At 51.0% G+C, this 15459-nt stretch overlaps 1 protein-coding gene across 1 annotated transcript; it reads right to left on the minus strand.

Annotated features, from left to right (window-relative positions):
• Positions 1 to 5794: 5794 nt before the first annotated feature.
• Positions 5795 to 10803, minus strand: LOC147982306 (hydroxycinnamoyltransferase 1-like). The gene is made up of 3 exons (XM_087514331.1): positions 10615 to 10803; positions 10063 to 10500; positions 5795 to 6851 (listed from the first exon to the last, which is right to left on the minus strand). Exons 2-3 carry the CDS (start codon positions 10498 to 10500, stop codon positions 5946 to 5948), a joined length of 1344 nt encoding a protein of 447 aa, XP_087370457.1. The 5' UTR covers positions 10615 to 10803; the 3' UTR covers positions 5795 to 5945.
• Between the last annotated feature and the right edge of the window lie 4656 nt (positions 10804 to 15459).

Below are 15459 nucleotides of genomic sequence, written 5' to 3' on the forward strand. Positions count from 1 at the left end.
TCAGATCCGTCTGTATGGGCCTGACGAGATCAAAACAGCTTTCATCACTCCATTCAGGTGCTTCTGTTATGTTACCATGCCATTCGGCCTCAAGAATGCCGGAGCCACGTTCATGAGGATGATTCAGAAGTGTTTGCTCACTCAAATCAGTCGGAATGTGGAAGCATACATGGATGATATTGTGGTCAAGTCACGGAAGGGTTCCGACCTGCTGACTGACCTTGCTGAAACCTTTGCCAACCTCAGGAGGTATGACATCAAGCTTAATCCATCAAAGTGCACATTCGGAGTTCCTGGCGGAAAATTACTCGGTTTTCTCGTTTCCGAACAGGGAATTGACGCCAATCCAGAAAAAGTCGGTACTATACTCCGAATGAAAAGTCCTGTGCGAGTGCACGACGTCCAGAAGCTTACTGGTTGCTTGGCCGCTTTAAGTCGATTCATATCTCATCTCGGTGAAAAGGCATTACCTCTTTACCGATTGATGAAGAAGTCCGACAAGTTCGAGTGGACTCCCGAAGCTGATACAGCGTTTGCAGAGCTCAAAGCTCTGCTCTCCACCCAGCCGGTGCTTGCTGCCCCAATCAGCAAGGAGCCTTTGCTGCTTTACATCGCAGCCACGGGACAAGTCGTCAGTACGGTACTTACGGTCGAGCGGGAAGAAGAAGGAAAAGCCTTCAAAGTTCATCGCCCAGTATATTATATTTCTGAAGTTTTGACCCCGTCGAAGCAAAGGTATCCTCATTATCAGAAGCTTGTATATGGGATTTATATGACCACAAAGAAAGTTGCTCACTACTTCTCTGATCATTCCATTACAGTCGTCAGCGACACTCCATTGTCAGAGATCCTGCATAACAGAGATGCAACTGGTCGAGTGGCAAAATGGGTGATTGAACTCCTTCCTCTAGATATCAAGTTTGAGGCAAAGAAAACTATCAAGTCCCAGGCAATAGCAGATTTCGTCGCCGAGTGGATTGAACAGCAATTACCAACTCAGGTTCACTCGGAGCATTGGACCATGTTCTTCGACGGTTCAAAAATGCTGAATGGTTCCGGTGCCGGGGTGGTGTTGGTCTCCCCCCGAGGAGATAAGCTCAAATATGTTCTTCAAATCCACTTTGATTCCTCCAATAACGAGGCAGAATATGAAGCACTTTTATATGGGTTGCGCATGGCCATTTCACTCGGCGTCCGTCGCCTCATGGTCTATGGCGACTCAGATTTGGTGGTTAATCAGGTGATGAAGGAGTGGGACGTCAGAAGTCCAGCCATGACTGGTTATTGCAATGAAGTGAGAAAGCTGGAGAAGAAATTCGAGGGGTTAGAGCTTCATCACATACCCTGACTGAAAAATCAAGCAGCTGATGATTTGGCAAAAATAGGTTCCAAAAGAGAAGCCATTCCTAGCAATGTGTTTTTGGAACACATCCATACACCATCAGTTCAGGAGGATCCCTTCACTGAAGAGGCCCCGCAGCCCAAAAGCGCCACGGATCCCACTGTAGTTGAAGTTCCAGTTGTGGTCGACCTGATCATGGAAGTCTTGGTCATCACTCCCGACTGGACAATACCGTACATCGTGTACATCCTAAGGAAAGAACTCCCAGAGGACGAAGAAGAGGCTCGACAGGTCGTCCGTCGATCCAAGGCCTTTACAGTCATAAAGGGACAGTTGTATAGAAAAAGCGCGACTGGAGTCAGTCAGAAGTGTGTAACACTAGAAGAAGGTCAGATGATCCTTGATGATATCCACTCGGGGACCTGTGGTCATCATGTGTCCTATCGGACCATTGTGGCTAAAGCATACCGAGCGGGATTCTACTAGCCAAGGGCCAATGAAATGGCAAAAGAGATAGTCGACAAATGTGAAGGATGTCAGTATTACTCCAATATGTCGCACAAGCCCGCGTCAGCCCTGAAAACCATTCCACTCGTCTGGCCCTTCGCTGTTTGGGGGCTGGACATGGTTGGACCACTGAGAACGGGCAGGAGCGACTTCACTCATGTGCTAGTAGCAGTTGACAAGTTCACCAAATGGATTGAAGCTAAGCCTATTGAGGGAGTCCTGGATTAGGGGGTGTCCGGATGGCCGGACTATACCTTCAGCCGGACTCCTGGATTATGAAGACACAAGATTGAAGACTTCGTCCCGTGTCCGGAAGGGACTTTCCTTGGCGTGGAAGGCAAGCTTGGCGATACAGATATTCATATCTCCTACCATTGTAACCGAGTCTATGTAACCCTAACCCTCTCCGGTGTCTATATAAACCGGAGGGTTTTAGTTCGTAGGACAACATACACATCAACAATCATACCATAGGCTAGCTTCTAGGGTTTAGCCTCTCTGATCTCGTGGTAGATCTACTCTTGTACTACTCATATCATCAATATTAATCAAGCAGGACGTAGGGTTTTACCTCCATGGAGAGGGCCCGAACCTGGGTAAAACTTCGTGTCCCTTGCCTCCTGTTACCATCTGGCCTAGACGCACAGTTCGGGACCCCCTACCCGAGATCCGCCGGTTTTGACACCGACACCTATCAAGAATCTTGATGCTTGCACTGCTATCAGTTTCATCAGAGAGTTGATATTCAGATGTGGATTTCCGCACAGCATCATCACTAACAATGGGTCAAACTTCGATTCCGACAAATTCAGGGCCTTTTGCGCCTCTCAGGGCACACGAGTCGACTATGCTTCAGTCGCTCACCCCCAGTCGAATGGACAAGCGGAAAGAGCAAACGGCCTAATTCTCAATGGATTGAAACCTCGATTGATGTGCGATCTCAAGCACGCAGCAGGTGCATGGGTCGACGAGTTTCCATCAGTCCTTTGGGGATTGAGGACAACAAGAAGGACCGTTCGGCGAAGTTATGATAAAAACTAGTTAAATTTCGGCCAAACATGGCAAATTTCGGCGAATTTTGCGCATTTTCATTACATTAACCTAATCTTAAAAAGAAAGGGGCTGAAGTCGTCGCCGCCATCGTCGTCGTCGGCCTTCTCCTCCTTGACGCGGGCGCCCCTGCTGGACCCCTGCCCGGCGTCGCCATGGCGGACTGGCGGCGGCGCGTCGTCGTCGTCGTCGCTGTCGCATAAGACGACGACCCCGCCTTCACCGCGGCCGCATCGGCGCTCCTCGAAGCGGCGTAGGGCGGTGCACTGGCGCTCCTTCTCCTTCTCCCGGCGCGCTTTCTCCATCGCAATGGAGTCCTGGCGCGCCCATTCTAGGGCCGCGTCGTCGTCCTCGAACTCCGTCTTCACCGGCGCCAGCCCCGGCTCCGTCTTTGGCTTGACGAAGCGCGGAGGAGCCGACGAGGGGGAGGCGCCGGCCGCCCTCGTTGATGACGATGCCGGCGCTGCGAGTGCGACGGCCGAGCGGCTCGGCCTTGACGCCGAGCAGGGCCGGAGTGCCGGAGGAGTGCGATGAGGATCGGGAGGAGGAAGAGGAGGAGGAGGCCCCGAACCTCCTTGGCGCCCATGGCCCGGCGCGTCGGTGCTGCGCCGGGGCGGCCACCCTCGCCAGGGGGTACGCCAACGGCGGGTCGTTGCCGCCCTCGAGGTACATGAGCACGCCCTCGAGTGTGCGGCCGGGGACGCCCCACCACAGGTGGTACCCCTCGCTGTTCTGCCGGCCGCCGACCACCGGTGCGCCGTTGGTGGACGCCAAGCGCTGCTGCTGGCGGTGCTCGAAATACGCCGCCCATGCCGCATGGTTGTCGGCGGCGTACTGGGGGAGGGAGAGTTGCGCGTCGGTGAGGGAGGCGCGCACGACCTCGACTTCCTCGGCAAAGTACTTCGGCTTCGCCACGGCGTCAGGCAACGGGGGAATGGGCACTCCCCCGGCGCTGAGTCTCCACCCCGTCGGCCCGGCGCGCATGTCCGGCGGCGCCGGGATGTTCGCCTGGAACAGGAGTCAGGACTCCTGTTCGCGGAGCGACTGGCGGCCGAAGCCGTTGGCCGCCGCCTCGTCTCCGGGGAAGCGTTCTGCCATGGCGACGGCGGGGCTGGGCGGGCTCGGGAGAGGTAGAGGGAGGGGCTGGGCGGCGGCGCTCGGGAGAGGTAGGGAGAGGGAGGGGCTGGACGGCGGCGAGGGACGGGGCTGGTGTGGGCACAGGCGAGTGGAGGCCATCGGCTTTTATAGCCGCGCCGCGCCCGTATGTACGCGTGCGAGGGAGGGGAGGCGTCGGCGCGCCGTCCCGTGACGCGCCGCCCGTGAGGAATCAATGGCAAGGCTGACCGGCGGCAGCCTTGCCATTGATTCCCCGCGGGAACCGAGGCCGTTGGGGGAAGACGAGGCGCCGAGTCGCTGACGCGGCTGGCCCGTGGCTTTTTCGCGCCAAAACAGCTCGCCCCAGCGCCCCCGGGCGCCCCCCAGCGCGCCGGGTTCGGCCTGATTCCGCCGGCGCTGTTTTCGGCCCAAGCCGGCGAAAATCGGGCTCCTCGGGCGCGACTGGGCCGTTTTTTCGGCGCCGGCGCGAAAAAATCGCCTGAAAAGGCCTTTCTGGGAGCGCGGCTGGAGATGCCCTTAGAAAACATGGGGAGTTCCTCAAAGTAGATGGTTTCTATTTTTAATTTTTCTCTCATTAGATATAAGATCTGAACGCTGGTGATGAATTGTGTCCACTGCTAATTACGTCTAGGTTGGGTCAGGTTTACGTGCAGTTTGGGCCAGGTTGGGTCTTTTTTTCATGCAACAGTAACGTAAATTATGGTGTTAGGATAGATCAACTACGTAAATCGAACGGTTAAGATATTTTTAATGATGTGGAGGCTCATATGGGGCCTCCAATTAGTAAATATAAGAGATTGATAGCTACCAGTGGAATATTCACATTATTTGTAGCTTTTTTTAAGAAATTGTTCATTCAAATCACGAATCAGTACAGAGTAGGTGACCCTTACAAGCACACTGAAATGTAAAAACAAAGGATCATGAACACTTAGAGTACCCTAAAACAACCATAACACAAAAAGTTCTCCAGAGCCCTGTGTCATCATCCCTGAATCTTGAGAGAAGACCTCTGCAACAGAAGGATATGCAACCAGTCGCAAACAGGTCGTCATCTTCGACCACGGTACAATTGCCGCCACGCTGGTTCCTCCTTTCTTGACACCAGCGCTGAGAGGGCATGGACATCAATCCAACACACCTGCAACAGCCGTCATCATCTTTGGCTTTGAGTACCGCGAGAAGTGTCCCTTCCGGAAGGAAGAGAACTCGAGTCATCCGACCGGTCCAGCACCGCGGCCGGGCCATCGGCCCGGGCAAAGCAGGATCTCCCATCAGTATCAGCACAGAGGAAGGAGAAGAACAGCGGCAGCAAATCATACCAACAAACAAGAAGAAGGGTCTTCGTCTCCCTGAATACATCGCCCATCTGAGGACCCAAACGGCCAGTGCCGATGGACCTCCAGCCACCAAAGCCCGCAAACCTCGACGAGACCCGGGGATCCCAAATCCACTGGCTCCTAGACAAAGACAAAAGCCTCGCCTGAACGCGAACGGAGCCCGGAGAAACTTATTCTGACACGACACCACCGCAACGGCCTCGGCAGCGTCTCCCTGAACCCTAACCCTATCACACACCCACCTAGCGAACAGACCCGAGGTTCTCCCTCCCTCCCGCCGCCGGAGTGGCCGATGGAGCGAGAGGGAACCGGAGGTGTCACCGGTGGCGCGCAAGGGCCTCGTCGCCCCCTGATCGCCTCGTGCGATCCGATCCTGACGGGGTCTGTTTCACATTATTTGTAGCTACCAGTGCGTGTTGGGGAACTGCTCAAAACAAGGTCCAAATGGGTGTTTTATTGTGCAGGAAATCAGGAGTAACAAATTTGGCCTAGCAAAAGGGAAGCTCAAAATAATAGATTACAGATCCAAAATCAAATTTCTTGTCATGCATGCAACTAATTTTGGCATGTGTTAAGTAATGCCAATTAGCTTACAGTACGAAGATCAACTGTCGGAACTTCTTCATGTGGTCGGCTTGTAAAGAGATGGCGATGGACAAACTCCCGTCATTGTGTGCGCTTGGGAGGACGTAGGCGAGCCCCTCAAATGCGACGCCGCCAGGACCCATGAACACCGGCCGGCCCCATCCGAAATCTGCATTGTGGACGGGCAGGTTCACCCAGCTGGTGATTCCGAGGTTAGGGCAACGGTAGGTTTGTGCTCCTCGGACCAAGGCCGATAAATCAGGTTGCAGCTCAAGGTAGTCCAATGCTGAGCGGCAGTAGTCATCGTTCATCCTATCTAGCTCCATTTGGATTATCTTTGCTGCATCCGCCAGCCCTCTGGTCACCTTGCCTGCCTCGACGATCGGCGTGGCGGTGAACAAAACGTTGCCTAAGAAACCATCCGGTAGCGGCGGCTTCAGCCGTTTCCTCCCATCAATGGCACAATACAACTTGGTGGGCTGATCAGATGGCAGGCCACGTGAAAGACAGACACAACGCCAGACATGCGCAGACAGCAATGTGTACGTGCTCAACCGTGGCATGTCGTCGCCGGTGGGAAGCTGCGAGCGTAAGCGGCCAATGTCTGAGCTGGTGAGCTTGAAGATGTCAACAGCAATGTCAGGCGATGTTCGCTTAGAATTAGAAGAGAGATCCTGGGGCTTGGATGACAACATGGCCGGGGATGGATGGTACTCAACATGTGGGTAACATGGAGTCGGAGGGTCTCGAGCGCGGATGAGGGTGCGGTCAATGAAGGGCATGACTGCAATTTGAGCTCCACGGCAGAGGTTGGACCATGAGTTAATAAAATGCAAGCCGGACATGCCATCAGCGACATGGTGTTGTGTGGCAACACCGAGGGAGACACCTCCACACTTGAAATAGGTCACCTGGTGTACAGTAAAAAATGCAAGGATCAAAACACAAGCTGCATTAGTTTCTTGAAAATCATAGAAGTGCACCAAGTGATAAATGAAATTATCTACCCTCCTTAGACCTTGGTTATGTCAGTGCTCAGCTTTTACTTTTTGTTATCTTCGTCCAGCTCTGCATGGTAGTATTCTTTATGCTTGGCTAGTGAGGACCATGTAATAATCACACCTTTCAGCTTAGGAATTTTACACACCCTTTTTTCAATATACAGTACATATTAGATTTTTTTTCAAGTTTTATAGGAAAAAATATGAATATCTATAATACCAAATAGGTAAGAGGCATGGCAATATATTTCATCGGCATTGTAGATGTCGATAAATTTTTAATAACCTTTTTCAAAGTTTACAAAGTTTGATTCGGGGCAAAAGTATGTATGCACTATATATTTACATGGAGGGAGTATGTAGTATGTGCCAGCAAACACACCAAATTCATTAAAAAACACAAAACAGTACTACCTCTGTCCTGGTTTATTAGTCCCCTATTTTGTGTCAAATTTTGATCATAGATTTAGCTAACAAAATATTAATACATGTCATCAAAAATTATATTCTTGGATTCGTATTTGCACATAGTTTTCAATGGCATAATTTTTTATGACATTCATTGACATTCTGTTAGTTACATTTATGGCCAAAATTTTACACTAAATACGTAGAAGACCAATAAACCAAGACGGAGGAAGTATGTACCAACTCATGTTATTAGCTTCTCTAATAAAGGCAACCTCCAAGGTGGTTGGGCTGTGTGGCCTCAAATCCCAATGATGGACCAAGGACCACCTGAATCTCGCCGTATATATTACTTTAACTGGAGTAGCAGCTATTATATCATTAGCCGCGCACACCAAAAAATTGATCAATTTGTATGTTGAAAGAGTCCATCAGACATTGGTGAATCACATTTCTATGGTTAGGACTTATTCTCCAGTTTCCAATTATATACTCAGCCATCGAACCAACATGTGGTTCGATAGTTAGGAGGGCAATGTTATCCCCAGTTCACCAAAGTTCAAGTCTTAGACTTGACACTGGTGCTCATATTTTTTTAGATTTATTTCAGACCTTCTGGCGATGTGCATTCAATGACACAAGCTAGCTACATTAGTTTCTTGAAAAATATATGAAAAATCATAGATTTGCACCAAGTGATAAAAGAAAATCTCCACCCTCCTTAGACCTTGGTTATGGCAGTGCTCAACTTTTACTTTTTGTTATGTTCATCCGGCTGCATGGTATTCTTTATGCTTGGCTTTACGCTGATGGTCCCGGACAGCTGCATGGAGCCAACAACTGGTTGTACTCTAAGGGCATATTCAACGCCGATCATCAAACGGCCCGCGCAAATCTTGATCGCGTGGTCTGAACCCTGGAAGCCATCCAACGCGGGTCTATATCGCTCCATTCGGTGGCCCGGACACACTTTTTTCCGCAAATCGGAGACAAAGTGGGGGGGGGGGGGGGGGGGTTGCTGGCGTCCGGACCGCTGCCATGTCTACTTCTGACTGACCAGACCCACCCAAAAATCCCACCCGCCTCCCCCGCCCTTCCCATCGAACGCCAGCGTCGCTTGCCGAGCCACATTCACGCTGGCTCAGAGCATGCAACGGCTGGCATTAATGCCAATGATTTGACTGGATGGGAGGGCGGCGCTGACGGACATGACCTCTCGGCCGTCGGTGCTTCAATGCGGATGCCACGTCCTGAGAAACCAACTCCGGCCTCTACGTTGCATTGAAGCAGGCTAACCGTCCCTTTGTCTAGTATGGTCGTGCCTATATAAGCCATGTGCCGGCGACGAACAGAGGCGCACTACCCCTCCACGAGCACCGTCCTCTCCCCCTCCCAGTCACCGATCCTGAGCCCAGCGGCAATGCCGAAGTCCTGGTTCTCCGTGCCAGCAGGCGCAAGTGGTACAAGTCCCTCCTCAGGTGGATCATCGCGCCGTCCTCGCTCTCTGGGACCACCAGCGAGAAAGAGGTAGTCATCTCTTTCGACGAGGAGGAGGACAAGTAGCTGCAGCTGCAGCAGCCACATCTCCTCGTGGAGGTGGCTCTGAGGGACGATCGTCTGTCAGATGGGCCCGGCACCACCATCGCCAGCACGCGTGAAGGAGGAGCCAGTCCATGATGCGCGTTCGCATGAAGCGGGAGCCAACATCCCCACTCCGGCGCGTGAAGGAGGAGCCCGCGTCCTTAGTGCCTCCACCGCATCAAGGACGAGCCAGTGGAGCCTCCCGTCGCACAACAGTTATGCCCGAATTGACGGTCACTCGTCGACATCGCCGCCACCCGATAAATAAGGAGCTGCCGCCCGCGGTCACGAAGGTGCGTGGCCATATCTTTCACTACCTCAGAGGAGGCATTTATGGTGGTGCCTCAGGCTCGAGGGCTGTCGTATCCGAGGCAGAGCGCGCGGCGAGGCAGCAGGCACGGTACGACCGCCGCAACCCCGCTCGCCGCTCCGCATTTGCCAGGACGGACGTGGCACCGGAATGGGGGACCTCGCTGCCATGTGGGCGCTCGACCGCTCTGTCACCACCACGGTGGCGGCCGTTAGGCGCCGCCACCGCTTTGAGGGTGAGCTCCCCCAAATCCGCAAGGAGCGGTCGCTTAACGACGGCTCCGGCAACGCCGGCAGGGGCAAGGCCGCCGCCGGGGCTTCGCCGGCGCCATCAACAGTGGCCAAGGCGGCCCACCGCACCACGCAACAGGAGGCGAGGCGGCTCCTCTGGGAGCAGCAGGCATCCACGAGCCCTTCCGCCGCTGGACGGACGACGATGGCGGTGCGGCAGGACCGGGTGGCCATGCGTACGAGGTGGTCGTCCGGTATATGGTTTAGGTTTTATTTTTAGAGTTTCTAGTTGAACGGTGGAAATATCATTCGCTTTATGTAAATTTTATCCAAACTTTAATAAAATCCACCGTGTTTGCATGGATATCGTCCATTTAATTGAAACAGTGGTTGAAATATATGCGGGCAGCGTTGAATGGTCGGCTCCCGCATCCATATCCGTAGACTGGTCCGTGTCCGCGGACAAACGACGCTGAAGCAAATTTGTGGGCGAGCGTTGCAGATGCGCTAAGCTCCCAATAACTGTAACTGGCATGTTGCAGATGCGCCAAGCTCCCAATAATTATAAACTGGCATAAGAAAATGAGCTGACCTGGAGTAGGACAAGTGGGAAGGATATTTCGTCCGTGTAGTCGACAGCCGGGATGAGTCGCTTGAGCTCCATGGTGGGCGCGAAGTCACCGTAGTCGGCGATGGTGGCGTCGGGCGCGTCGGCCTCGACAAAGAGCACTCCCTCCCCGTTGCAGTCGATCTCAATCCTCCCGTCCTTGTCCCGGGCGAGGCGGCCGGCCATGGGGTAGAAGGTGACGAGCGCGTCAGCCAGCGCTCGCCGCATCCGGTCGGCGTCGAAAAACCCCTCCGGCGGCCCCTCCTCAGGGGCAGCCTCCTCAGGGCAGCGGTAGAAGTAGACGCTTGGCGTGTGGAAGCGCGGCACCAGCAGGTCGAGGTGGGAGTTCCATAGCCGAGACCGCGGCAACTCCTTGGCTGGCCTCACCATGGTTGCCCGCCTCACCGTCACCGTGATGCCCATCTATATATATATATAGAGAGAGAGAGCGCAACTGCATGCATCAGCCAGAGAAGAAGAGGATCAAGGAGGTACGTCGGCTGACCTTAACTGGAATGGAAGAAGAGGATCCAATACCTTTGGCGGGAGAAGAACTAGTGATGGTCCTTAATTATACAAGGCAAAGGCAAGGCAAGGCAAGGCATGCACTAGTGATTCCCTTGACTGCGTCCGTCTACCTACCTCAGCCTAAGGACGACACACGTAGCAATCAAGCTGGCATCAATGGGGCTCTCTCTAAACCTCGTCCGTCCACATGACCCACCTCACTTGACGTGCACCACGTGGGATGTACGATGCTACCACAAGCATCTGCATCTGCATCTGCATAGTAGAGTACTATTATTGCGGAGGGTATAAATGGACCTCGTACGATGCAACCTGCGCCACTATGCTACAACGCTTGATTGAGATGGAGGAGGATGTATCGTCCATGCACTAACCATGCGCCGACGTGTCACTCTATCGTCCCTCATACATTAGCAGTACGTAGGGGGTTTCGTCGGTGGGAAACTTCAAGGCTAGAGCATCCACAGTGTCTAGAGGCAAGGTTGCCTCTAAACTGGGACCCATGGTCCTGCCTCTTGTTCTAGTGTCAGAACTGTACCTATAACTGAATATTATATGTTGCCTTTACCTAGCAACTCATGACTTCCACATACAACTAAGTGGCTGACAAGTGGGGACACTGAAATATTTTATTCGGAAGGGAGAGTTAGAGACGGGCGCTGATGTTGGAGGCGTCTCTAAGCCTTTTTTCTCTTAGAGGCTGGGGATGCAATGTATAGAGGCAACCTTTATACAGGGAAAGTATCAGGTGATACGGAGCTTTAGATGCTCCCATGATACGAGCTTCTAGGAGATCCAACGGCTTTCGAAAGGCTTTCAACATTTTATGAAAAAGACCTTTTGAAGTCTAAAAATTGTGAACAAGTACGGCAACCTTTCAGAACCTTCTAGGAGCCATTGGATCTAAGATCCGACGGACCAGAAGCTCGTATCATGGAAGCACCTAAGGCATGGTATCACCTGATATTTTCCCCCTTTATACATCTGGAGGCAACCTTAGAGGCAGCAAATATATCTGGAGTCTGCCTAGTCACAGATGTTCTCATTTCTCAGGGTTAGACGAAGCTTCTACTTGGACCACTACTAGTACTAGCAGCTGCAAGGGCAAGTTTAAACTAGCTAGACCGCCATCTTACCAAAAAAAATGGGTTAATTATCATTTTGCCCCCAGTGGTGTCTGAAGGAAATATGCCCTAAAGGCAATAATAAAGTTATTATTTATTTCCTTATATCATGATAAAAGTTTATTATTCATGCTAGAATTGTATTAACCGGAAACATAATAAATGTGTGAATACATAGACAAACAGAGTGTCACTAGTATGCCTCTACTTGACTAGCTCGTTAATCAAAGATGGTTATGTTTCCTAACCATGGACAAAGAGTTGTCATTTGATTAACGGGATCACATCATTAGTTGAATGATCTGATTGACATGACCCATTCCATTAGCTTAGCACCCGATCGTTTAGTATGTTGCTATTGCTTTCTTCATGACTTATACATGTTCCTATGACTATGAGATTATGCAACTCCCGTTTGCCGGAGGAACACTTTGTGTGCTACCAAACGTCACAAGGTAACTGGGTGATTATAAAGGTGCTCTACAGGTGTCTCCAAAGGTACATGTTGGGTTGGCGTATTTCGAGATTAGGATTTGTCACTCCGATTGTCGGAGAGGTATCTCTGGGCCCTCTCGGTAATGCACATCACTGAAGCCTTGCAAGCATTGCAACTAATGAGTTAGTTGCGGGATGATGTATTACGGAACGAGTAAAGAGACTTTCCGGTAACGAGATTGAACTAGGTATGGGATACCGACGATCGAATCTCGGGCAAGTAACATACCGGTGACAAAGGGAACAACGTATGTTGTTATGCGGTCTGACCGATAAAATATCTTCGTAGAATATGTAGGAGCCAATATGAGCATCCAGGTTCCGCTATTGGTTATTGACCGGAGACGTGTCTCGGTCATGTCTACATTGTTCTCGAACCCGTAGGGTCCGCACGCTTAAGGTTACGATGACAGTTATATTATGAGTTTATACATTTTGATGTACCGAAGTTTGTTCGGAGTCCCGGATGTGATCACAGACATGACGAGGAGTCTCGAAATGGTCGAGACATAAAGATTGATATATTGGAAGCCTATGTTTGGATATCGAAAGTGTTCTGGGTGAAATCGGGATTTTATCGGAGTACCGGGAGGTTACCGGAACCCCCCGGGAGGTATATGGGCCTTAGTTGGCCTTAGGGGAAGAGAGGAGAGGTGGCCATAGATGGGCCGCGCGCCCCTCCCCCCTTGGTCTGAATAGGACAAGGAGAGGGGGCCGGCCCCCTTCCTCCTCTCTCTCCTCTTTTCCCCCCTCCGCGAATCCTATTCCAACTAGGAAAGGGGGGGAGTCCTACTCCCGGAGGGAGTAGGACTCCTCCTGGCGCGCCTCCTCTTGGCCGGCCAGCCCCCCCCCTTTGAGCCTTTATATACGGAGGCAAGGGGCACCCCTAGAGACACAAGTTGATCCACGTGATCATATTCTTAGCCGTGTGCGGTGCCCCCTTCCACCATAGTCCTCGATAATATTGTAGCGGTGCTTAGGCGAAGCCCTACGACGGTAGAACATCAAGATTGTCACCACGCCGTCGTGCTGACGGAACTCTTCCCCGACACTTTGCTGGATCGGAGTCTGGGGATCATCACCGAGCTGAACGTGTGCTAGAACTCGGAGGTGCCATAGTTTCGGTGCTTGATCGGTCGGGCCGTGGAGACGTACGACTACATCAACCAAGTTAACGCTTCCGTTGTCGATCTACAAGGGTACGTAGATCACACTCTCCCCCTCTCGTTGCTATGCATCACCATGATCTTGCGTGTGCGTAAGAATTTTTTTGAAATTACTACGAAACCCAACAGTGGCATCCGAGCCTAGGTTTTATGTGTTGATGTTATATGCACGAGTAGAACACAAGTGAGTTGTGGGCGATATGAGTCATACTGCTTACCAGCATGTCATACTTTGGTTCGGCGGTATTGTTGGACGAAGCGGCCCGAACCGACATTACACGTACGCTTACGCGAGACCGGTTCTCCCGACGTGCTTTGCACAAAGGTGGCTAGCGGGTGACAGTTTCTCCAACTTTAGTTGAACCGAGTGTGGCTACGCCCGGTCCTTGCGAAGGTTAAAACAGCACCAACTTGACAAACTATCGTTGTGGTTTTGATGCGTAGGTAAGATTGGTTCTTGCTTAAGCCCGTAGCAGCCACGCAAAACTTGCAACAACAAAGTAGAGGGCGTCTAACTTGTTTTTGCAGGGCATGTTGTGATGTGATATGGTCAAGACATGATGCTAAATTTTATTGTATGAGATGATCATGTTTTGTAACCGAGTTAGCGGCAACTGGCAGGAGCCATATGGTTGTCGCTTTATTGTATGCAATGCAATCGCGCTGTAATGCTTTACTTTATCACTAAGCGGTAGCGATAGTCGTGGAATCATGAGATTGGCGAGACGACAATGATGCTACGATGGATATCAAGGTGTCGCGCCGGTGACGATGGTGATCACGACGGTGCTTCGAGGATGGAGATCACAAGCACAAGATGATGATGGCCATATCATATCACTTATATTGATTGCATGTGATGTTTATCTTTTATGCATCTTATCTTGCTTTGATTGACGGTAGCATTATAAGATGACCTCTCACTAATTATCAAGAAGTGTTCTCCCTGAGTATGCACCGTTGCGAAAGTTCTTCGTGCTGAGACACCACGTGATGATCGGGTGTGATAGGCTCTATGTTCAAATACAACGGGTGCAAAACAGTTGCACACGCGGAATACTCAGGTTATACTTGACGAGCCAAGCATATACAGATATGGCCTCGGAACACGGAGACCGAAAGGTCGAGTGTGAATCATATAGTAGATATGATCAACATAGTGATGTTCACCAACGAAACTACTCCATCTCACGTGATGATCGGACATGGTTTAGTTGACTTGGATCACGTAATCACTTAGAGGATTAGAGGGATGTCTATCTAAGTGGGAGTTCTTTAAGTAATATGATTAATTGAACCTAAATTTATCATGAACTTAGTACCTGATAGTATCTTGCTTATGTATGTTTGATTGTAGATAGATGGCCCGTGCTGTTGTTCCGTTGAATTTTAATGCGTTCCTTGAGAAAGCAAAGTTGAAAGATGATGGTAGCAATTACATGGACTGGGTCCGTAACTTGAGGATTATCCTCATTGCTGCACAGAAGAATTACGTCCTGGAAGGACCACTGGGTGCCAGGCCTGCTGCTGGAGCAACACCAGATGTTATGAACGTTTGGCAGAGCAAAGCTGATGACTACTTGATAGTTCAATGTGCCATGCTTTACGGCTTAGAACCGGGACTTCAACGACGTTTTGAACGTCATGGGGCATATGAGATGTTCCAGGAGTTGAAGTTAATATTTCAAGCAAATGCCCGGATTGAGAGATATGAAGTCTCCAATAAGTTCTATAGCTGCAAGATGGAGGAGAACAGTTCTGTCAGTGAGCATATACTCAAGATGTCTGGGTATTGTAATCACCTGATTCAACTGGGAGTTAATCTTCCGGATGATAGCGTCATTGACAGAATTCTCCTATCTCTTCCACCAAGCTACAAGAGCTTCGTGATGAACTATAATATGCAAGGGATGAATAAGACTATTCCTGAGCTCTTCGTAATGCTGAAAGCTGCGGAGGTAGAAATCAAGAAGGAGCATCAAGTGTTGATGGTCAACAAGACCACTAGTTTCAAGAAAAAGGGCAAAGGGAAAAAGAAGGGGAACTTCAAGAAGAACAGCAAGCAAGTT

Source organism: Triticum urartu, chromosome 3A (genome assembly GCF_056163025.1).
Source record: "Triticum urartu cultivar PI428250 chromosome 3A, HENAU_Tu73, whole genome shotgun sequence".
Taxonomy (NCBI): domain Eukaryota; kingdom Viridiplantae; phylum Streptophyta; class Magnoliopsida; order Poales; family Poaceae; genus Triticum; species Triticum urartu.